The sequence below is a fragment of the Cyrtonyx montezumae genome, unplaced genomic scaffold (genome assembly GCF_038088225.1).
Source record: "Cyrtonyx montezumae isolate F1298 unplaced genomic scaffold, pur_monq_1.0 scaffold_24, whole genome shotgun sequence".
NCBI lineage: Eukaryota > Metazoa > Chordata > Aves > Galliformes > Odontophoridae > Cyrtonyx > Cyrtonyx montezumae.
This window is the reverse complement of record NW_027071981.1, coordinates 7392397-7415159: the sequence shown is the minus strand read 5'-3', so window position 1 is coordinate 7415159 and position 22763 is coordinate 7392397. Positions and strand designations below refer to the sequence as shown.

General features: G+C 45.5%; 1 protein-coding gene across 2 annotated transcripts; it reads left to right on the top strand.

Annotated features, from left to right (window-relative positions):
- Window positions 1-616: 616 nt before the first annotated feature.
- On the top strand, window positions 617-22637 carry UGP2 (UDP-glucose pyrophosphorylase 2). 2 transcript variants are annotated; one of them, XM_065739594.1, is made up of 10 exons: window positions 617-644; window positions 6129-6256; window positions 6795-6902; window positions 16773-16958; window positions 18269-18402; window positions 19009-19306; window positions 20381-20578; window positions 20746-20988; window positions 21475-21579; window positions 22075-22637. In XM_065739594.1, the coding sequence occupies exons 2-10, from the start codon at window positions 6143-6145 to the stop codon at window positions 22180-22182; spliced, it is 1494 nt and encodes a 497-aa protein (XP_065595666.1). In that variant the 5' UTR covers window positions 617-644; window positions 6129-6142; the 3' UTR covers window positions 22183-22637. The 2 variants fall into 2 exon arrangements, with proteins under 2 accessions (XP_065595666.1, XP_065595665.1); XM_065739593.1 differs by lacking the exon at window positions 617-644 and adding an exon at window positions 883-1022.
- The last annotated feature ends 126 nt before the right edge of the window (window positions 22638-22763 follow it).

The following is a 22763-nucleotide window of genomic DNA, read 5'->3' as shown; positions in this document are numbered from 1 at the left end:
TGGCTTCAAGCCCTGACAGGAGAAGCTGTGTGCCAAGAATGTTTATGGCCATGTCCAACAGAGCAAGCCAACACCTGATTTGCCCTTAATGACAGCGGTGGGAATGGGACTGGGGGGGCAAATGGGAAAGAGCAAGGAGCGGGTGACAGAGAGAATGGGGCTCATATGTCCTGCACTGTAGGTCATGGAGCCAAAAATAGGCACTGAATGATGCCAGAGCTTTTGTTGTGCCCACGAGTAAAGCTACCCCTACATCCGCGTGACCCAGGAGCAGCACGAGGGGTTCCCAGCTCCCAGCACCCCGAGCCAGGAGGTGCAGCTGACACTGGGCTGAGCAAGCAGACGTGGGCAGGCACCAGGCTGTGCACAGTATCGAGTAGCTGGTTGCAAACGACGACAGAAAGCCATAAAGTGCCTACAGCCACGCACAGATACCTGCAGTCAATACATATAACGAGGGACAGCCCGCGCAACCCACCACACGAAGGCTTCCCGCCCCGAAGCGCCCCCTAGCGGCCACTCGCCACCGCAGCGCGCGTGCGTGCAGGCCGCGCGCGCACCCCGCCCGCGCGCGCACGCGCTCCCCGCTCAGGCCCCGCCCCCCTTCCCCGAGGCCCCGCCCCTTTCGGCGCCGGCACGCTGAGGTGGGTACGGCGGGGCCGCGGCCCAGCTCGCGCGGCGCGAGGGAGGGGCGGGGCCGCCGCGGGGCCCGTGGGCCGATGGCGTGTGACAGGAGGGCGGTGGCGGGGGCATGGCACGGCGGGGCGGCCGGGCCGTCCCGGAGCGGGGAGGAGCCCGAGCGGGAGCCCCGCGAAGGCGGGAGGCCCGGCCCGGGGGAGGGTTAGGGGAAGGGGATCGGCGGGCCCGCCTCTGTCCTCGATGAAATTTAAATTGCTCGGGGCTGCGCGGGGCCGGGCGGCTGCTCCCGGAGGGGCCGGTGCTTTGCCTTTCGCCGCAGGCCGGGCGCGGGTTTCGGCCGCGCGGTGCTCGCCCCCGAACCAACATGTCGTCCTACGCCAAAGGTAAGCGGGGCCCCGGCCCGCCCCGGCCCCGCGGGCTGTCTCGACTCTGCTCCGCGGACGGTGGCCGGAGTTTCGGAGCTTCCCGTATTGCGAGGCGGAGATCGTTCGAGGAAGAGGAGCCGCGCTTTGAAGGCTTGCCCTCGCCTCCTCCTTCCCGCTGTGTTTTGTGCCTCCGTGGGTTCCCGGCGCAAACCCACGCGGCCCTGCGGGACGTCACGCCGCCTGTCGTGGGCATCCGCGGGTCTTCTGCTGGGGGAGGACAGCAGACGGAACCGCTGCCGCTCTCGCGGTGGACGTGCGGGGCTGGGCAGTGCTGTGTGAGCTCGGCTCGCACGCGGGGTGCTGAGATAACCCCTTCTCACTGCGAACGTGGGACAGAAACAGGCTGCGAGCCCAGCTTCTAAGGGGGGTTGGCTTATCTCGGCCTCTGCTGAAGGTACCCATCTTGCAGCGAGCAGCATTATTCCAAGCCGTGTAAAGATGGTTGGGGATATTTCTGCTCGGATAGGCTTTCTCAATTAGCTTTATCCCCAGAAGGCAGCGAAGAGCCTCCAGCTTTCTTTTTTCAAATAAAGGGAAAATCTTCTGGTGGCACTCCCCCATTGGGTCTCTCCTTTCTGAGTCTACTGGGACCGTTCCTCGATAAGATCTCTCCCTTTTATTAAAAAAAAAGAAATCTGGAGGCTCTCCTTGTCTCTTCTGGGGACAAAGATAATTGAGTGAGGCAGTCTGAGGAGAAACGTTCCCGGCGAGATCGACACCCGTTCTTAAGATATCTCCGAGACTTTGATGACCCTGAGAGCATTTTTTGAAAAGTATACAGCCCTGAGGGACTCTGCTGTTATCCTGAGGGATGTTGCTGCTCTCAGGTAATATTTTTAGCATGAGCAGCCCCGCTCAAAATTATGCTGCGTGTGTGCAGCTGGCAAGGAGCGTCCTGGGTTGTGAGCCTGCGGGCTGGCTCGTGCTGACCTGCTTTGGCAAGGGGAGGAAATCTGAGTTTCACTTCATGTATGCTTTGCTGGAACGTATGTTGAGAAACATGGCCTGTCGTAGGAGGAGGGGAAAAAATTTGTTCACGCTGAGTGGGTGCTCTCAGATCTCAAGTATCAAGCGAAGGGGTATTTGTTAGTTTTGTGTTCCGCAGTGTGGGTATTTATGAGGTTTTTATTCCCTGTCAGGGATAAAAATTGCCTTGAACTTTGGAGCAGAGCTGGTGGAAGTTGAGGCATTCGCTCTGCACCCTCAGCCCCGAGTTCACACTTAAAGTTCAGCTGCATGTTTTAACTTACGAGTCAACGTCCTGGATCTTTGTGCGAGCAGGCTGGCTCCAAGGAGATGTAAATAATTTTCCGCTGCAGCTCTTCCTGCACGCTTACTTGGATTGCAGCAGTAATTAAAACTCATAACCCTCAACCCAAGAAGATCTTCTTATTGCCCTAAGAGGACTTCTCACTCGACTTGCCCTGTGCCTCTCTCCTGTGTGCTGTGTTCCAAGGCAGCGAAATTCTGTGAGTGAGACAGTGAGCTCTTGGGGCAGCAAAACTAAGCTTTGCTCATTCCCCCTTTTTAACACAAGGTAAATGGAGGAGGGGTCACAGAGAGGTAATACATGCTGCTGTTCTGTTCACGTGCAGTTAAGGCAGTCTGTCCCTTGTCAGTTATAAAACCATGCACGATAAACATGAAAATGCCTGGCATTTACAGTGGTGAGGGCAGTGACAGGTTAGCTGTGAGATAAGGGCACAAAGTGAAGTGGAGCCTAAGGGTGTGGGCAGTGGGGTTTGAATGAAACTCTACAGGTAGCTTGACTGAGGGAGCATTTCCTGCTGAAGGTGTTAAAACTACGTGTGTGTGAGGAATACTGATCCCATCAGTGTGAGCTTTGGGCGAAACCTGAGGTGATGGCTGCAGAACTGCTTGGAGGAGGCGTTTATTTTCTAAAACAATTTGGAAGCTCATGATAGCGTGGACTCCTGGAAATCTCTTCCAGCACCCCAGCCTCCCATCTGACCTTACAGAGGCACAGTAACTGCTTTTTGTTGCAGCTTCAGAAAACACTGCTTGCTGGTGGGAAGTGACTGCTTTTAGCAGTGCAGTTGCACTGGCCCTTCAATGTCCTCCTTGCTATTGTGGCAAAGAGGGAAATAAACCTTAACCTGGGCTGTTAAATTTAACAGCAGCTCACAATGCAGGACTGCAGCTGTCCTCCTGCAGCCGGTAGACTGGAGTGCATAAACACCAGCTTCTTCCCCCAGTTCCCGAGGGACAGCAGCACTGGAGTGCTGGTGCTCAGCTCGTCGGTGTTTGGAGCAGGCAGACCGGTGCTGCTCTCCTAGTGCCGCTTTGCAACACCTTTACAGAGGGCCATCGTTCCTCCTCCAGTCCAAATCCCAGTGTCCAGCTTAAAAGCTTCTGGCTCACAACCACAGACAGCTGGCTCCTGGCGTGCTGGGTGAAACCAAGTGGCTGTGGTGGTTGTGGATGTGTCCTCACGAAGCCAAAGCAGCAGTGGCTGAGGTGAGGAGCGGCCGTGCAGCAGGCTGGCCCGCAGGAGCATGACTTTGCTGCTCTGCAAGGACCTTGGTGATCCAGCATGCTCATGAAGTTTTGGAGAACGCATTAAAATAAAACCCCCACGCAACAAGCCAGGCCGTTATCTCGTGTTTACTTTTGCTGTGCCTTATTTTGGTTTGTTTGTGGTATTACTCAGTCTCTAAACGCTTGTTATCTGGGAGAGACAAGTCTTTTGGCCAGAGTGGGCTAACAGGGTTCTCCTACGTACGTGGCAGCCTGAAGAAATCACTTGTGGCTCTTCCTTAAGCAACACACGGTCAGCAGGGTGAATGACAGTCCCCGTCGGGTGAATGACAGTCCCCATCGGACACCGGGTACTGCCAAGTTTCTGCTGGATGTGTTGCATCATACTGGGAGGTTCATGTGTTTTACAGACTGATGAGCTGCTGGAAATGGGTGCCCTTCCTCTGGCTGCAGCCACACATTGCAACACGCAGCACGGAGGGCTACAGGCAAGTGCCTTGTAGCTGTTGTTCCCCCGAAGTTTCATTGGTGTTTCAGTCTGTGTGGGCTCGAAGGCTGTGAGAGAAGGCACAGCGGTTCCACGCTGACGTGTTGAGCTGGTATAGATCTTGTCCTTCTGGAGGAGGAAGTAAGCCTTAATGAAGAGCTCTTGTGTTCCTCCATATTTCACCTGGGAAGAGATACCTCCTTTCGGCTGTTAGCTGCTCGTACTGCCAAATGAAGTGCATGATACAGGGAACGAACCTATTGTTTATTGTTCTGTTCCTCTCAAGCTGGCATTCCCCCCTTGTCACACCATGCAGAGCACTGCAGCACTTGCCTCTCTTTTTTTTTCCCTTTTCCATACCTGCAAAGCAGTGCAATCAGGAAAATGGCTTCTGTGGCTGAATCTGAGGCTGCAGAGTACTTTGCTTAAAAAAAGACATAATCAAAACCATATTAAAATGAACTGCTTTTGGCTTCCTTAGGCATTCAACAGTCTTCAGTGCACGATCCAAACAAGAAAACTTGAAACATGGCTGCCCCTTCTCACAGTGCTTCCTGGCACCATTACTCGGTGCAAAGTTTCCTCCTGTCCCTTTCTGCACTAGTATTCACCGTGCTTCTCAGCCCTGGCTATATTTGGCAATACATCACCTCTCTGTGTTACGGAGAAGTGATTGCTCAAGGGATTTGGCAGAAATTAAATTAACTGAGGTCTTTAGAGAACGTACTCGCAATGTCTTTTGAGAAGGCACTCACTTCAAATGCGTTCTCCTGGAAAATAAAGTCGAGTTATCTCCCATTTCTTTCTGTGAGGTGCTTTGACAATGTGGACTTCACCGTATAGACCGCTTCTGTACTTATTCTTTTTCACATTTATGGAGCTTATCACTTTCAAAAGCAAAACAAATGCTGAAGTGATAGACAGACTAGTTCTCTGGGTTGCTTAGTAACTTGAAGTGCATGCTACAGTGTGAAAATACTCGTATGATAAAGTGAGGGAATATTTACTGGAGCAAACTGACGAGTGTGTGAAAGTGCACTGTTTAAATAATTAAACCATGATTTTATTTGGTTGTGTGAACAGAAGCATTCCCTTGGTCACAGTGTTCTATGTAAAATATGTATATATTTAGTGAATGGCTTTTTCACTTCTTTTACTTGCTGAAGTATGCTGATGTGGTAGGACGTGAATTCTTCAGCTGCATAGCAAAGAAGTGTACTGCTGTGGGTTTCTGGATGCTTCTCAAGATGGATCATTGATCTTTGGGGATTTTCTTAGGGTTTTGAGAGGAGGGCTGTTGCTTATTGCTCCCAAGTTGAGGTTTGTTCTCCAAATTACTAGGAACGAAAGCTTTGGATTCCTGAAGTGCTAGCACAGTAATAAAATGAGGTTGGGTTATGTGAATTAATTATATATACGTGGGTCACTCTGAAAGTATTGCCTCCTATTTATTTCCACTGAAACTACAACAGATACAGAGAGCACAGTAATGCTATTTGGTAAATTCTTGGCTACAAAACACTGTTTTTCAACGCACAAATCAGCTAATGCTGGTGAAGAAGGGTGAGCTGATTGAGACACTTCATTTCCTGGAGTGACAGTTGTTCCTGGCCATCCAGGACGTGGCTTGTCTTTCTTGTTGCTGTTGCCACTGCTGAAGTGCACCACTCACCTCTCTGTGCTCACATCCACTGATGGGCTCCATAAATGCTCAGCAAGCATCAGCAAGTGTCAGTGGGTGCAATTACTTCCTCATGGAGGAAATCAGTTCCACACCTTTGTTTCACAGGCACTCCCATATCGGATGCCATTCCGTCAGGCTGCCCCTCTGCTGCCATCAGTCACGTGGCAACAGCATGGAATGGGATATTTGGTGGGAAGGTTTTACCTCTGCTGCCATACCACCACCATCCGCCTCTGCTGTTGTGGGACAAAAGAACAAAATAGGAGGCATTATTCTGGAGCAGCCCTCATATATATTTAAAGGGAGCATGAAAGCCGTTTGTAGTATAAATAAGCTAGTTTAATTTATTCATTTACTTATTCCCTTTAACTCCTGTGTTGTATTTTTATCTAAGATTTCAGCAAAGCAATGTCCCAGTCCGGCCCTTCGCAGTTTCAGGAAGTCATTCGGCAAGAGCTGGAGTACTCCATGAAAGTAGAACTTGATAAAATACTTGCCACTGCACCCTCAAATGAGCTGGAGGTAAGAAGTCTGATAGAGGCAGGAGGTTGGAGCAACTTTTATAGAGGGGGTACAAAACACAGGGTGATGCAGTTCTTATTTATAGGATGTTCTGTAATCCCGTGAGGGGTGTCATGGCTGCAGTGTCCGCAGGAGACTTTCAGTTCCATACAAAACACGTGGCAGAGTTATTACTTCGTGTTTAATCATCTTTAGTTATTAAAGGTTCTATATAATCTGTAATGGATTACAGACAGGAAGGGTAAAACTGCTATCCTAAAGATTGGGCCAGATTCCTATGGTTACAATTTCAACTGAAGACCTTTTAGTTGTCCCAAATGTCTTTTTTTTTTGTTTGATTTTGTTGTTTTCTTACCTTGAACTTTAGTGGAAAGGATCTTTTGGCACCTTTTTACTTAAAATTTAGTGTGTCCATACTTTGAATGTAGATAAATTTGTTCTTGTGAGTGTGCTTTATTTCAAGTTTGTAATAAGGTTCCCATGATCTAATGGGTATGCAATAAATATCTTTATTAACTAACATATTTCTTCTTTGTAGCACACTAAGAAGGACCTGGAAGGATTTAAGAAGCTATTTCATAGATTCCTACAAGAAAAGGGACCATCTGTGGACTGGGGGAAGATTCAGAGACCACCAGAAGATTCTGTAAGTTGCAATTAAGTGACAGTCTGTAAAGAACATAAAACTGACAGTTGCTGCTTGCAACAAATGCTGTTGTTGCTAGTTGAAGATAGACTTGCCATGGTTCTGTAAAATCACGTAGGGTGATACTTGGGGTTCTAGCTGAGACATAATAATTCACAGACATACACTGTATGTGTTCCTGAACATCAGGTCCTGCTTAACATAAATCAAGATCTCCAGTGTTATTTTGTTAACTGCTCTTAAGCAGGGGAACCGAATAGGATGGATGCCACTGTTTGGCACCTTCTCTGGAGCGAATGGTGATTTTTGTTAAAGAGATGGCAGGAAGGACTTTTGTTGTCACCCTTTTCTCCTGCCTGCGAAAGAAGGTTGCGTGTCTCAGATGAGACTGTTTCCAGCCATCCGTTCTGCTAAATAATTTGAAAGGGACATATGGCAAGTGGGCTGGGTTATATAGCTCGTTTAGCAACGTCTGTAATCCAGAGCAGCTCAGGAGAAGCGAGGAATCTGAAACTGGCTGTTGGCTATGAGGTTTTTTGAGCATCATTTTCTGATGCTATCTATGTTGTTACAAAGGATAACCTTCCACTTGAGATGCTGCTGAGAAAGCACTAGTAATGTTTTTTTGTTAATGTTTAGTACTGAAATAAACACTTCCCATTAAACCTAACCTTGCTTTATTGATTCATCCGTGGCCCAAGGCTGTCTTCTGACTCTTGCGTAACGAACGGTGCAGTTGTGTTACCAATTCTTGCTTTTCCCAGTGTAGTAATCTTGGCACGGTGTGAGACTTCTGTGTCCTTACGCATTTGTGGTTTCCCTTCGCCTCTGTGGTGATTCAGTCAGGGCTGTGTTTGCAACTGAAAGACAGGCTGTCCAGTTACTTCCAGAACAGATGCAGCACTGCTTTCTAAAGCCTTGATGAATGATGCTGTTTTAGAGCAAGTACAGGGTTTTTTCCAAGGCTGAGCGTTTTCTTTTAACTTCAGAAACACGTGATGTCTGTCTCTTCCGCACTGTAAAACTGAATGAACTGTTGTTTTGGGTGGAAAAAAAATCCACCTTGAATAAAGAGACCAAGGTGAGAAACTGGAGTTCTAGATAACATGTCTTACAAGGAAGCCTGGAGAAAAGGGAATTGCTTTTAGTCTAAAGAAGGCTGAGTCTTCAAGGAAGTGATCACTCTTAAGTATGTAAAAAGATAGCTGCAATAACAAAAGGAATAAACTGTTCTCTGTGTCAAGATAAGGCCTGGGATTAAATGACAGCAGTTTGATGCTCATGAATGGACTGCTTTGTGGAGAGAGAGAGCTGTTGTCTGTTTTTAAAGTTCTGTATGCTTTCATTGAAAAAAATTCAAGCTTTGTAAAGGACTGAAAATTACTGGGTAGGAGATGGGGAGCAAATGTCAAACAGGAGGGATGGGAAAACACCGAAATGGGTTGCTGGAGATTCCCAGGCTGGGTCTGGGCTAAGGTCACAGCGGCCTGAAAGGATGACTGGTTTAGGGATGGTATCTGTCTTCTTCCCTATGGCCTGTACTGGCTCATGCTCCTTTCTGTCACTCAGCCAGGAAGCAACTTTTGACCAGAAATGTGAAAATATAAATAGATATATCTCTAGCAAAGACTCTTACACCATCCTATTGCTTTGGTGCAGGTGAAATGCATGCATGATCTTGGCTGAAATTCTGCTTTCTAGCATGAACTCCAAATTGCATAGCAAAAAATGTCACAGAGGAAAGCTAGAGGAAAAATACCATCAAACAAGCTTCCTTCCCATGCTGCATGAGAACACATACAGACAAACACATGTATATGTATGTGTAAGCACCCAAAAAAGCAAGCATGATTTTAAGAGCTTAGAGTTCATGAATATGTTATGGTGTATTTAGGCTTTGCCTTCTAATTTTCTATTCTATGTGAAGTATCTCTGAGGTTCGGTTGAGTAGGAGAGCTGTTCCAGGATTCTGTCCAGTGCCGTGACTGTGCTATACAGGAGAAGAACTTCTGATCAGCCTTCCTGGGTCACTTCATGTTTTATCCACGGTACTTGTTCTTTGGATGTAGTTTTCTGTTCTTTTGTGAAATAGTGATTGACAAGTAAGGATTCCTGATGGCAGATTGAAATGTAGGAATGACTGTGTTTTAATATTCCCCCTATTTTCCTCTGCAACCCCTTTTCCTCGTGTTTTTAATATGACAGCTAACATCAGTGGGCAAGCAACTGATGATGAACCCATTTATATGGGGTTACCATGTTATGTTGGTAAACTTCTGACTTGTTTTTTTTTCCTTCTGGATGTCTGAAGGCTTACAGTGGTAACAGGCATAGTTAGGACCTGTTTCTGTTACGGTCTTCAGAGAAGAAAGTGCACTTAAAGTTCTGGTTAACTAGGAGATTGAGTAAAGAACGTGAACACGGCGAGTGTAATTTAATCTTACAGATGCAGATTGCAGTGATCTGCTTGCTTGACTTGGAAGCTGTAGCAAAGCCCTGCTGGGGGCCTCTGAGGAAACGGCAGTGGTCAAATTAACCTCAGAATAGCAATGCAAAGCCTCATCCTTGATGTGAAGTGAACGTCTGAAGCAATTTGAGTGTGAGCAGGTTGTGCCAGGGGAGGTTCAGGCTGGATATTAGGAAACGCTTCTTCAAAAGAGCAGTGAGGCAGTGGCACAGAGTGCCCAGGGAGGTGGTGCGGTCACTGTCCCTGGAGATGTTCTAGAAACATTCAGACATCGTAACAAGGAGCATGGTTTAGTGGGGGAAATACTGGTAGTAGGTGGACTGTTGTACTGGATGATCTTGGAGGTCTTTTTCCCAATCTCGGTGATTCTCTGATCATGAAAGAAAAGGAAAAAATGGCACGCTTTTAATCAAAACTCAAATGTTTTCCTAATCATTAACTCAAAAAGCAGGCTTCAAGGGTTCTTTCTAAAACAACTGTCCTTCGGTGCTGAGTAAATGTTACCTTGTTTTTCTGTAACTACAATATTGACTAATATGGGTGTATTCTTTTCCTGTCTACTCACGGTGATGGCCTGATGCTCATTTTGTCTCTGGCACGCTCTTCCCAACACCCCTGCTGTAGGAGTGTACTTTTGAAATCTGTTAGTCACTCCCTGTGTTGCCTCATGCAAACTGTTCCAAAAATCACTCCTGTTACACTGTCTGCAAAACTGAATGGAGCTAGATATCATCTCAGAAGAATCCCAATCCACAGTTTCAAGACTTGTTTAAAATGACTAATGCTGTAATCATGCATCTGCAAGGCATTCCTGCCCAGTTTTACTCCTGAAGTATTGTCTCATCAGTGCTCTCTTCTCACTTCTGCTGTTCCAAACTTGGAGAGCGAGAACTGATTTTTTTTTATTACTGTGGAGCACTTTCTGCTCTTGTGTATATGCCTCCAGGTGATGAAGCAGTTCTGCACATGAGAGCCCACGCATGCCTGCAAGCGCTCAGTAATAGCACTGCCACCTAGCAGTGCAAATGCTGGAAGGATCCTGCTTGAATTTGAATTCCTAACATTTCTTGTTCTCTGAATTAAAGACCCTTCAAGATCCAGGGCTTCATTTCCAAGCTGTCATTTCCAACTCCTGTGCCAAAAGAAACTGAAATATTTAGTAAGGCTGAGTTACAAATTTTCTGTTGGAGCTGCAGCAAATGAAGTAAATCCTCGATGAGAAGGTTTGGGTGGAATTGTTGATTTCATTGGGATCAGATTTTTGCTCTGAGCTTTCTACATAAGCTCATTTCACATGCAGTAGTGAAGACCTAAAAGGGGGTGGTTGGCACTCCAGCGAATGATTTTGACACAAGCTGAGCAGCAGACTATTTTTGGAGAGCATGATGCAAGAACATAGTGAGACTTTAAAGGCAAAATCATTTTGTTTTCCTACGTTTCAGCCAACACCTGAACACTGGGTGTGACTTGTGTCCTACCCAGCTACGTGTTTGAGGTTCACTAGTAGAGGTGATGTTGACCTTGGAGTGGATAGGAGGTGTAACAACAGTGTGTGCTTGGAACTGGATGTCTGCTGTCAGTTCCTGCATTCGTGACCCCTTGTGCTGTATCAGCTGGCCGTGCCTTTCTGACACATCCCTGCTTGTAACCTTTGGGATCTTTTACCTTCTGTAGTTTGTTCAGATGCATCCTATGCTGCTGAAATGCTGTCTCCAAATCCTGCCTCTTTCATTTGTTCTAAACATTCCCTTTTGAAAATAGAGCAGAATAAATGGACTGTGGATAGAATAAACTGGCTCTGAACAGATGGTATTCCTGAACGGATGTGCGTTTGGAGTAAGAAAGGGATATTTTACTAGATAATGTGCAAACAGAACTGAAGCTTTTCAACGTTCTGCAAAACTGCTTCTATCAAAGATCCTTGCACAGCATCCAGAAGATTGCTGAAGGATTCTCTTGTAGCTGAAAGGAAGGGGAAAAGGAAGGAAAGGGGTGGCTGAGATGCAAAGGACTTTGTGGGAAAATCATTGTACCTCAAGTTCATTGCACATTCCTCTGTTATTCTGATCTAGTGTGGCCCTAGTGGTTGTAAATCAGGGCGTAAGGTTGTAATCACTTCTGTTGAGAGTATGGAACAAGTGATGAAAATGATGATGTTCCCAGTTGGACCTGGAATAACATATCTTATTTGTATCCTTTCTTTCTCTGTCCTCCCCCAGCCCCCAGTTAGCAATAAATTTCTTGTGAAAAGGTTCAATTCTGCTGAAGGTTCCTTTGAATTATTCTGTCGTCTTGATCTGCAGTGAGGAGGTGACCCGACCTGACATGCATATTCATTGCTAGGCTCATCTCGCACGTATGGGTGCGTAACATCAGTGCAGCAAGCAAGCATCCTGCTCAGAACCGACTGAGGGAGCAGGTGAAGTCATCTCATTTGCAACACTGTCCTGCTGTGGAGCACCAGACTTGTCATGCAGGAAATGCAGTGGGTGCTGTTTTGAAAGATCACTTTCTGACAGGTGCAGCCAGGGCTGCTGCTGTAGCTTTGGTTTGGATTATTGCAGTAGTGTTCATGTGCTCTGTTGCAAGAACAGAGACATCTGGAGATGCTAAGGCACTGCTGAAGCAAGATCAGCCTAGCGTGTGCCTCTAGGCTGTGGAACTGCTTGCTGATAACCAATTGCTGGAGCTGTTCTTGCTGCGGTCTTTGTGCAGTGTTTTGCTTAGGTCAGTTAGCTCAGAACTATACTATGCCATGCAAGATATCTAGGCTTGCTGATGGCAAGGTCCACAAACCTATCATGTCTAGTGGTTGTTCTCAGGTCAAGCCTAGCTGATCAGCAATCCCTTGAGGCATGATTACGTGGGTGAGAACATTTTTACTTTTGTCATGAAGGCTGCAATCCAAACTTCCTGCTCAGTCCCCTTTATAATCCAGTCTTTCTGCCCAAATGGGAAAGGTATGGCATGTATAATGTTCTCTCACTTCCTCATACCCTTGATAGCTGACTTTTCTACTCCTTTAGTCACCTCTTAATATTTTCAAGAGGCTCTTTGTCTGTTTCAGAGCACATACACACACGTATATAATAAGCTGTGTATGTTCTGTTTGTTTTCTTTTATTAAATGCTGGTCTCCTGATCTCTGCATCTCTGGAAGGAATGAGCCTCTCAGCTAAGTTATAAATAAAACAACTCTGTGGACTTGAAAGCTTTCTCTGTCTTAATTTAACTGAATAACTCTATTGCTGGTCATAAGTTTCCTGCTGAAGGGTTGTAGTGTTCCTCTGTAAAATGAAGTGTCTGTGCAGGCAATCTGAAATGGTCCTATTTCAGTCTGGAAGGTGTAGTATTTAGGAAGTGGCTTTGACATGGTGTTCATCCAGGTTGCCACGGCTGTCCCAGCATGGTAACCTTCTCATCCTGGCATTCTTTGGACAGTCAAGGCTTATGTACACGGCAGAATTATGACAGAGGCCAGCATAGATGAGAATCAGTGGCTTAGTAAACCATGGATTGCTTGGCTACAGCTCAATGCTATGGAGAACAAATGGCCTTTGCAGAGGGGGAAGAAGAATACTTGAGAATGCCTGGAGAGATGCAGACTCCTGCCACAGGTGGGTAGGCCCAGTTTCTCACTTTGCTTACTGCATGGTAAGCTGCTGTGGTCAGTCCGACTTCTGCTGTCCTTCACTCTTGATGTGTGGGAAGAAAGAGTAAAAGCTGTGTCAAAGCAGTGCAGCCATCACATCATAAAGAAGTCTTTATTCCTTCTTCACCCTTTCAGGAAGCAGCAGACATTGGAGCTCATGTCTTGTGCATTGTAGAGGCAGAGAACATGCTACTGCAAAAAACGGGCAATTTCAATGTCATAGTTCAAGGCATTTTCCCTGTGTAATGTTGCAATGTCACTTAGGTGTTGTTCATTTACCAGAGGTTCAAAGTACAGGTAGACTACTCTTTGCAACAGTGTGTGGGCTTTTTAGGCTTTGATCGAGTTTCTGAATGAAAAAGAGAAGCAAAACGAGCGTAATCTTTTCAGTTCATTTACCTGCTGGATTTGTTTGTCAAACATACTTCAAGTGAAGAAATAGTAAGACAGTGGACATCTGTGCTGAGGGAGCGCTGAGGCCATGTTTGCCTCTGGAGTTTGCAGTTTTCTTTAGGGAAGCCCACTTCCTAAGCAGCCATACCAACAAACTTGTTCTGTAGACCTCCCAGGATGGCTGAGCTTCCAGCTTGACAGGCACAAAACCCAGTTAAGAGACAATTTTTTTTTTAAGAGCCTTGCCTTCGAGCCTGAAAGCCAGAGGAGCTCACAGTCAGCTCCCCAGGGTGTAGTATTGTGGTGTGGGGGTGTGAGACAGGCCGGGCTGGGGGACATGATCCCCACCTCATCACTGCAGCCCTCCTGGAGCCCCTGCTGGGGCCGCCTGTCATGGGGCTTTTAGCCCAGGGCTCTGGAGCCACGTTTGGCTGCTCCCAATTTTGCTTATCCTAGGTTCTCCATCTCTAAAGCCTGTGCTGAAGTAGGACTGTGGGGGTGCTTCCAAAATCCTGCTGTGAAATTTAAAATGTGGAGAGGAATGTCTTGATAAGACTTAGAGGTCTTGCGTTGGTGTACTGGCATTTTATTTCTTGTTATTTCAGGTCCTTTTCCCCCGTGCCCTAGGAGTCCATTCATTTTGAGCTGTCACCTTATCTTCCACCTTCCTCCCTCTTATCAGCCTCCGCTGTCTCTTTCCTTACTTAGTTCAACCTTCTGCCTTCTCTGGGTGATGCAACTGAGCATAATTTATAACCTGGAGGCAGAAGGCTGTGCCAGGGTTTGGGTTGTGAATAGGCTGCAGTTAGCTAGAGGTCAGAACCAGCAATTAAATGTAGGGGAGGGCATGGGCAGCACTGTTGGCTGAGGGAAGCAAGGCAGGCAGGGATGAATATTTCCCTTCTCCTAATGGTCTGTCTTACCTTCCCTCACATGAGGAAGCTGGGAAGACTTGCTCTACTGCTTCCCTGGAGAAACAGTCAGACTAACATACCTTTCAGTTGCGTGATGAAGTTCTCACCTGAAGCCACGCATTTCAAACTGTCATTTCAAACTATGGGATCTTGGAGAGCAGTTTTAAACAAGCTGGTTAACAAGGAAGGAGCCCGTTGTTCATTCTCCATTTGAGGCAGCAGAAATCCAGAGCTCTTTGATTTAGTGTGCTTTCTTATGTGGGTCACTTTAGGCATGTGTTATTGTTCAGGTGTTGTGTGATTTCACAGTCTTATGATGTAGAGCCAAAACTGAGGAACTGTCAGACTGCTGGGACCCCTGAAAGCATTGCTTGGAAACCATCCCTCTTAGGTACGTGAATTAAATTGCAGTGACACCGTTAAATTTGAGGGATCAAACTTCTGGTTGTTCTCAGGTCAGCGTTGAACTTAATGATTTGGCTGATGGATTTCCCCTTGTCTTCTGTTGATGCACATAAATCTTACTGAGCAGTCTGTCTGAAAAGCATTTTTTTCTACTGCTATCATCTGCAGATGACATGGAAAGTAGCATGCCAGCTTCACCTGCTTTGTTGAAGCAGGAGAACTTGTGGACTTTAGCAGATGATGGTAGCAGTGATAGTGTTACTGCTTGCTGCCTGAGCCCTGATAACTGCTTCCCTTCTGGCTGCTCTGCTGAAAGAGCGAAATAAAAACTGTGTAAGCACTGTGTCTGCTGCTGTGACCTCCTGGAAAGTGGGGGATTAAATGCATAGCGTTTCCCTTTTCATTCTTAACTCTTAGAAGCAAAAGCTCCCTCGCCTTGAGTGCTGTGATAACTTGAAAACACAGGATAGTTTGTGCATTACTCATAAGGCTCCTCACCTTACTCAGAAAGTGCTGCCTCGAGGTTTTTTAGCATAGGGAACCTCTGTGGCTTTGAAACACAGGGAAGTACAGCGAGTCCAAAGTTACTGGCATGTAGCAATGCAGGAACTTGGTAAAGAGCATCTAGGTTGAAATGTTTCTGCTGTCAGTGTGTTGGTTAAATGTTAGTGTAGCGAGTCTGGATGTTACCTCTTCTCCTGGGGGGAGTGCAATCTGGGGCTGCCTGTATTCCCAGCTTCTCTGTGGTGGAGAATATTGAGGATTGCAGCTGCTAGAGACAAGCAGCCAAGTTCCTGATAATTGTGCAGAGTGTAGTTCTTCAAAATGGCATCAGAGAATAATTACTAAGCTTCTTTGGCAAGCCTCATCAGTGCAGTTGCATACCTTTGTTTTGATACGTATATATCACAAAACTATTGAAACTTGTCTTGTTCTCTGCTCACACTGCCCACTGGGACAAAAAAGAAGTCACAACATCAAAATATGTCTTCCTGTTCAACAGCTGGAGTGTTTCACTAAGGGATCTGATGCTGTTCTTAGATAGGTGTTTCCATATTAGCTAACATTTTTCATGAGGTATTGGGGCTTTCAGGTCCAACCAATTGCTAGGTTTTTTTTTTTTGGAGTATGTAGATTAAGCATTGGGAAACATTTCTAAGGTGGAATGAACTGAAGCATCATGATGTTCTTCCTGGGCTTCCGCTGTTTGAGTAATGACAGTTTAATTAGTCATTTTGCTGCAGCTTGTGGAGTGATCTTTACATATACACCGTACTCTGCAGATACTGCATAAGGCTGAACTCCTTCATGTGAGGGATGTGCTGTGATCTGCCACCTGTGGTCTGCTGGAGCTGCACAAGCTCTGCTCTCTAGTCTCTGCATCTGAGTAAGAAATTCACACTGCTCCAGCAATTTCCATGGGAACCCTAGCCTGAGTAGCCCGAGGCCAACACAGGCTTCTGAAAGCTGCTAAACACGTGTTTGTTTTTGGTAATCAGCTGTGGATTTTACACATCCCTTATCAGAACAGAAATAATTGTTGCTGCTAGAAGACCTACAGCACTGAAGCACAGAGGCTTTTCTTCCCAAGAAAATCTCTAGAAGGGCAGGTTAAAAAAACAATTGTATTGATTTAGCTCTAACAGTGTTGGCATGGTACTTATCTCTGCATTATTAGCTGTTTCTTTGACTTAGGTGGTTTGGATCAGGAGAGAAGCGGTGCCTAGTGAAAGGCACACTGCCTTTCAGTGCAAGCCTGATTTTGCTCTCCGTCCCTCACCCCAAAAGCAGCCTACACTGTTTTGAAACTTGTAGGATGTATCTATCAACAAGGCAGAATACTTTCTGTGAGGTTTGATGTGAGCTGGTGAACACATCCTGAAAATAGCAGGATGAGAAGAACTAGGAACTAGAACAAATGTTCTACCATGTCCTAAATCGTGTAAGTGAACTAGGCCATTCTTAGGAATTTTTAGGATTTTTAGTTTCTAGGAGAGCACAATTACAAATATCTGACTTCAAACAATTTACTTTCTACAGATCCAGCCCTATGAGAAGATAAAGGCCAGAGGTCTGCCTGATAACATCGCTTCAGTGTTGAACAAGCTGGTAGTTGTGAAACTGAATGGTGGCTTGGGCACAAGCATGGGTTGTAAGGGCCCCAAAAGTCTTATTGGGGTGCGGAATGAGAACACCTTCTTGGATCTGACAGTTCAGCAGATTGAGGTAAATTTTAACGTGCTTTCCGTGTTGCTGTGGGTGCTTCAGGGGATCTGTGTGCTTAAGACCGACTCTGAAACCTGCCTAGAGCTGAAATTCTTGCCAGTACAGAAATCCTTCCTGTGACAGATCTGGTCTCAGCTGAACACAGGGCCCAATAAGTGGTCACGCTTTCCTTTTTTTGAGGTAAGAGGGCATTAGAATCCAATTCTTGCAGCGTGGCTGGCGTGGCTAACTCCTGGGCTGACTTCTGACCCTTGCAGGTGCTGGTCTGAGGGTGGCTTACTTCACGTGCCTTTGAACAAGGCTCTTTAGAGCAGCTCAGAGTTCCTCGTCAGATGAAAACACTCATTGTGGGAGTGATTGCTAGCATTTTCCTCTGAGGAAACCAAAGAAAGGAGCAGCTGCTGGTGTTGAGAGAGGACACTTCAGCTTATGTTTTTAATGCTGAACAGTCCTCTTGCAGCAGATGCTTAAGATGGTCATCAGTAGGAAATGAGGTGTGCCTGTTCCCTGCTTTTTATGTCTCCAGCTGTTCGTGCCTCTGCTTTTTGTTTGGAGAGACTCTCCCATGTACGTGAATTTAAGAAGACTTTCAATTTTTACCCAACTACTGCAGCTCTGATCTGCCCTCGTTGTGGGTGCTTTCTCAAAGGGATCATTGTGGTACAGACTCTACCGGAGGTGAATGATCCCAAACATTTCCCAGTTGATGAAGTTCTAACACACCGTGCTTTCTGTGGGGTCATTTCACTCTCTTTAGGTGGAACACTATTTTGTTTTCCCATGCGTTTCCTTTTGCTGTGCTGTCCATGTGGGTGTATTCCTGTTCTATTTTTCAGATGTCCAACTAATTAAACACTGTAACATTTTATCCATTCTGTCCTCTTGATACTATTTTCCATCTCCCAGCTTGCCAAAAAGGCTCAGAACTGCTTATTGTGCAGAATGGTTTTTGCAGCCCCACAGACTTCAGTCATTTGGGGGAAAGCACGCCTCCTGTAACCAACAGTTGGCCGCAATTTAAAGCAGTCGTTTTGCAGTGCTCTTGAAATCTTGAATCACTGTGCAGATTTAAAAACAAAGATTAATTATATGCTAATTAATTGGGTATTACCTTAGATGCTTTACTGCTTACAAGGTTTTGTTTTCCTTCATTTGATTTATTAATATATCCAGTGGTGTAAAAGCATTCCTTTTATCTAATAGTTAGATGAGGCAGACCAGAATTAATAAGCCTCTTTCCTTCCTCCACAAATCCTCAAGGGTCAAAGCTAAAAATTCATGCTGAATTTTCCATTTCTTTCCCATCTCAGCACTTAAACAAAACCTACAACACCGACGTCCCTCTTGTTCTTATGAATTCCTTCAACACTGACGAAGACACGAAGAAAATCCTGCAGAAATACAGTCACAGCCGAGTGAAAATATATACCTTCAATCAAAGCAGGTATAAACAACTTTTCTACTTGAGTGAAAGGGAACACTAGCTTGCATTACCTTATATTCCAAATGGTTTTTAGTTTGAGATCATTCAGGTACTGTTATATCCATATTCAATCTCATTTTCTTGAAAGACTGAAATGTCAGTTTTGAGTAGAGTCAAAGGCCATGTATTAGAATTAGAGAGGGATGCAGGGTGGGGCACTGCTGAGAAATGTGTGTAACTGAGTTCTGGATGGCAGCCACTTGATTCCTGAATTTGCTTTGAGGATACCTGGGCTCTGGAGAGAGATGGAGCAAGCCCTGAAGTGGCTGATGATGCTGGAGATGTGTTTGGTGTGCTGTAAAGCTGCATATCAGAGCAAAGTTGTTTTCTTCTTGGTCTGAGAACTGTAGTATTAAATCCTTGAATTAGAGATTGCTTCTATTTCCTAGCTACAGCTCAGGATTTGAAAGACTCTTCTAATTCAGAGTACTTACACTAACCTTGAAAGGGCAGAGTCAAAACTGTGTCAAGAAGCCCATGCAGCTGAACTTTTAAGTACTGTATTTCTGTTTTACTTTGTGCTATTCTGGCACTGGTGAAAACTTAACAAAACCATTGTCTTCCCAGGTATCCTAGAATTAACAAGGAAACTCTGCTGCCAGTAGCCAAGGACGTATCTTACTCAGGAGAGAATACGGAGTGCTGGTATCCCCCGGGCCATGGGGACATCTATGGCAGCTTCTATAACTCTGGTCTGCTGGATAACCTCATTGCAGAGGGGAAGGAATATATTTTTGTATCCAATATAGATAACTTGGGTGCTACTGTGGACCTTTACATTCTGAATCATCTTATGAACCCACCCAATGGAAAACGCTGTGAATTTGTCATGGAAGTCACCAACAAAACCAGGGCAGATGTGAAGGTAAGTGCACATAGTTGTGCAGCGTGTCTGAACGCCTGCACCTTGCTGCAAGCCTAAGCCTCTTGTCTCTTCCTTGTGTGTGAATTCAGACGTGCATTAAATCTTCTTATAGCTATTTCAGGCACCTTTTAACACATTGGCTGTGCTCTAATTTGAGTGGCTCACAATCAGCAAGTTTTTAAAGTTGTAATTAAAGGAACAAATTGGATCTAGGTTCTGGGCACCAGCAGATGGGAATAGCCTGAACTTGGCTGGTTACTGAAGACTATTTCCACACAATATGGGTCATAGCCTCTATACCTTCTCCCAGTTGTCACACGTGGTGGAAGTTTGGGGATGGTAAAAGCAGAACACTGAAGACTGGGATACAGCAGTTGTATTGCTACTGTCTGAAAACTCTTAAGCTCCTTATGCAGGTGTAAATATGTGCATTATGCAACTCAGCTTGTCGTGGCTACAAATCCTCTCCTGCCCCACCACTTGACTTTGCACAAAGTGCAGCTTTGACAACTCATCTGATGCTTAGGGTGTGTATCAGGTATTCCTTGCAGACAGTAATCTGTCACATGACAGAACTTTGTATCTGTTCTCTTAAATAGGATAAGGGGAACGTGATTTTCTCCCTATTCATTAAGTATCAAGAAAGATCTGACAGTCCTGTAAAACCTGTACGGCCACATAAAATACAGAGCTTCATCTGTAGAAAGTCAAGGTTACTGCTCTTCAGTGAACTCCAAGAGAGCACCACTAATTGACTGACTTATTTAAATTTTGCTCCTTAGTCTAACAATCTGGTGCCAAAGGTGGTTTTAGACAAAACCAGCATTCGCAAAACGTTCCCAACAACTTTCATTAACAGAAAGAACTGTTCTGGAGATCTGAAATGCGATCATTTGACAGCTGCAATTTAAACTTGTTCTATAATTAGTAACCCTGTAGCTGAACACAGGTTTTCACTGAGGCTCAACTTTAAATGGCACCAAAGCAGTGCATGTGTTTGGGGTGGGGGGATGGCTTCTCTGCTGCCATCTCATGAACGGGATGGTCCTAAAGCTGCTGCTTTAACCCCTGCAGGGTGGGACACTCACGCAATATGAAAACAAACTGAGACTGGTGGAGATAGCTCAGGTCCCGAAAGCACACGTCGACGAATTCAAGTCTGTCTCAAAATTCAAAATATTCAATACCAACAATCTGTGGATTGCTCTGTCTGCAATTAAAAGGCTGCAAGAGAAAAACGCTATTGACATGGAGATCATCGTTAACCCAAAGGTAATCAGCTAGGAGGAGCTCAGAGCAAACAGACTCAGAAGTTCCTGTGTAACTAAACAGGGGCTGCCTTCCAAAAGGAGCAGTCTGCCGGGAGACGCAGAGCTGAGCTGTGCTAGCACTGAGTACCTTCACCTGCTGCTTGTGTTTACCCGAGTTTTCTCTTCCAGACTCTGGATGGAGGCTTGAATGTTATCCAGCTGGAGACCGCAGTTGGTGCTGCTATTAAGAGTTTTGAGAACTCTCTGGGCATAAATGTACCTCGTAGTCGTTTTCTGCCCGTTAAGACCACGTCTGATCTCCTGCTTGTGATGTCTAATTTGTACAGTCTTAATGCTGGATCTCTAACAATGAGCGAGAAGCGTGAATTTCCAACCGTTCCTCTTGTCAAACTGGGAAGTTCTTTCACAAAGGTGAGAATTTCACAGGGTTCCTATACTTATGCTTTTTTTTTTTTCCTCATCTCTTTGTATAAAAATAGTTCATAGCAACAGATACATTAAAAGCAAGGCTTACTTTACCTCACCATCATCCAGCCTGACCCAGAATGTCTCCAAGGATGAGGTGTTCACCTCCTCTGGGCAGCCTGACCCACAGCCTCACCACCCTGATCCTAACAAACTTCTTATATCCACTCCAAATCTCCCCTTTCAGTTGGAAACCATTTCCCCTTGTCCTGTCACAACAGACTCTGCTGAAGAGTCTGTTCCCTTCCTTCTTACAGCCCCCCTTTAGATACTGACAGGCCACTCTCAGGTCTCCCCAGTGCCTTCTCCTCCCCAGGCTGTCAGATGTAGATTCTGGAAAGATGCTTGAAATGAATTTTCAGGAAGCCCCTATGCTTATCTTAGCTCACAGATGGATTTAAAACAGTCAGTATTGTTTCCTTTCCCTCAAAGGTTCAGGATTACCTGCGGAGGTTTGAAAGTATTCCGGATATGCTGGAACTGGATCATCTCACAGTTTCAGGCGATGTTACGTTTGGGAAGAACGTCTCATTAAAGGTGAGCACCACCTTACCTGCCAGGCTGGCTTTACAGCCCATGCTCCTTGGTTTGGGGCTTCTTGCTTTCTTGGAGCTGAGCAGTTTCTTTCTTAATGCTTCTTTAAGATCTGTGGCACAGCAGTTAATGTTTACATGCCTTGTAGCTGTGATGGGGAGCTGTTACCAGCTAACATGGAAACATTTTTGCACCTAAAAGCAAGCAGGCATAGTACAAGCACATAGAGCAAGCATCAATATTCAAATAAGTTATCAGCTCTGCTTGTAATCTGATGGTATGTAACATGCTGGAGTAACTACAGTGCTGCCAATACTGCTTGTTTTAAAGCCTTGTGCAAAAAACATCTTTGCAGAAACAGCTGAAATGAATCTAGGGTCTGTCTGCTTTACAGCTGAAACTTAAACCGATGCTCCAAACAACACTACCTGTTGACTAGGAAAAGAGCTGATCCATAGCAAAGTTTCTGAATGCTCGCTTTCCTCTCTCTGAACCCAGGGAACAGTTATCATCATTGCAAATCATGGCGACAGAATTGACATCCCAGCTGGAGCTGTACTAGAGAACAAAATCGTATCAGGCAATCTTCGGATCCTGGACCACTGAGCCAAGGGAATGGCACGGCCGGTTCTGCAGCCTGCTGTGCTAACCAGCCTCACCATGGAAGAACCTTTCAAGCATTAGAAATAAGTACACAGAGGGCCTATACTTTGTCATCTTCACAGTACCCTGCAGTATTAAAATTAAGTTAATTTCTCTTGTTTATCTTTTTAAGCAGATACATAGCGCAATGGATGTGCGTAAGTGATGTTTCAGACCGTAAAGAGATTCTGTAACTCAGTTAATATAACCTTGAAGTGCAATACTGTTTGTCTTGAGGTAAGATGGACAGATCTTCTTTGATAAGAAGTTAAGAGGCTTGCCTCTAACATGTAGTCGTTTTGAATTGCTTGTAACTGCAGAAATAAGCTGTGAAGCAATACATGGGGGACACGGTTAGCTACTCATGCAGCTTTTTTGTAATGAAGTGTAAACAGCAGGCACAGTTGAAAAAAACAAAAGTCTCACTACTGCTAAATGTGCTGTTAAAAAAACACTGTAGTTCATGTGCTTACAAACATCCCAACCTGTAACCCTAACCCCCACAAATGGGATTCCTATGGCAGTTACTGTGTATGTCACCGTAA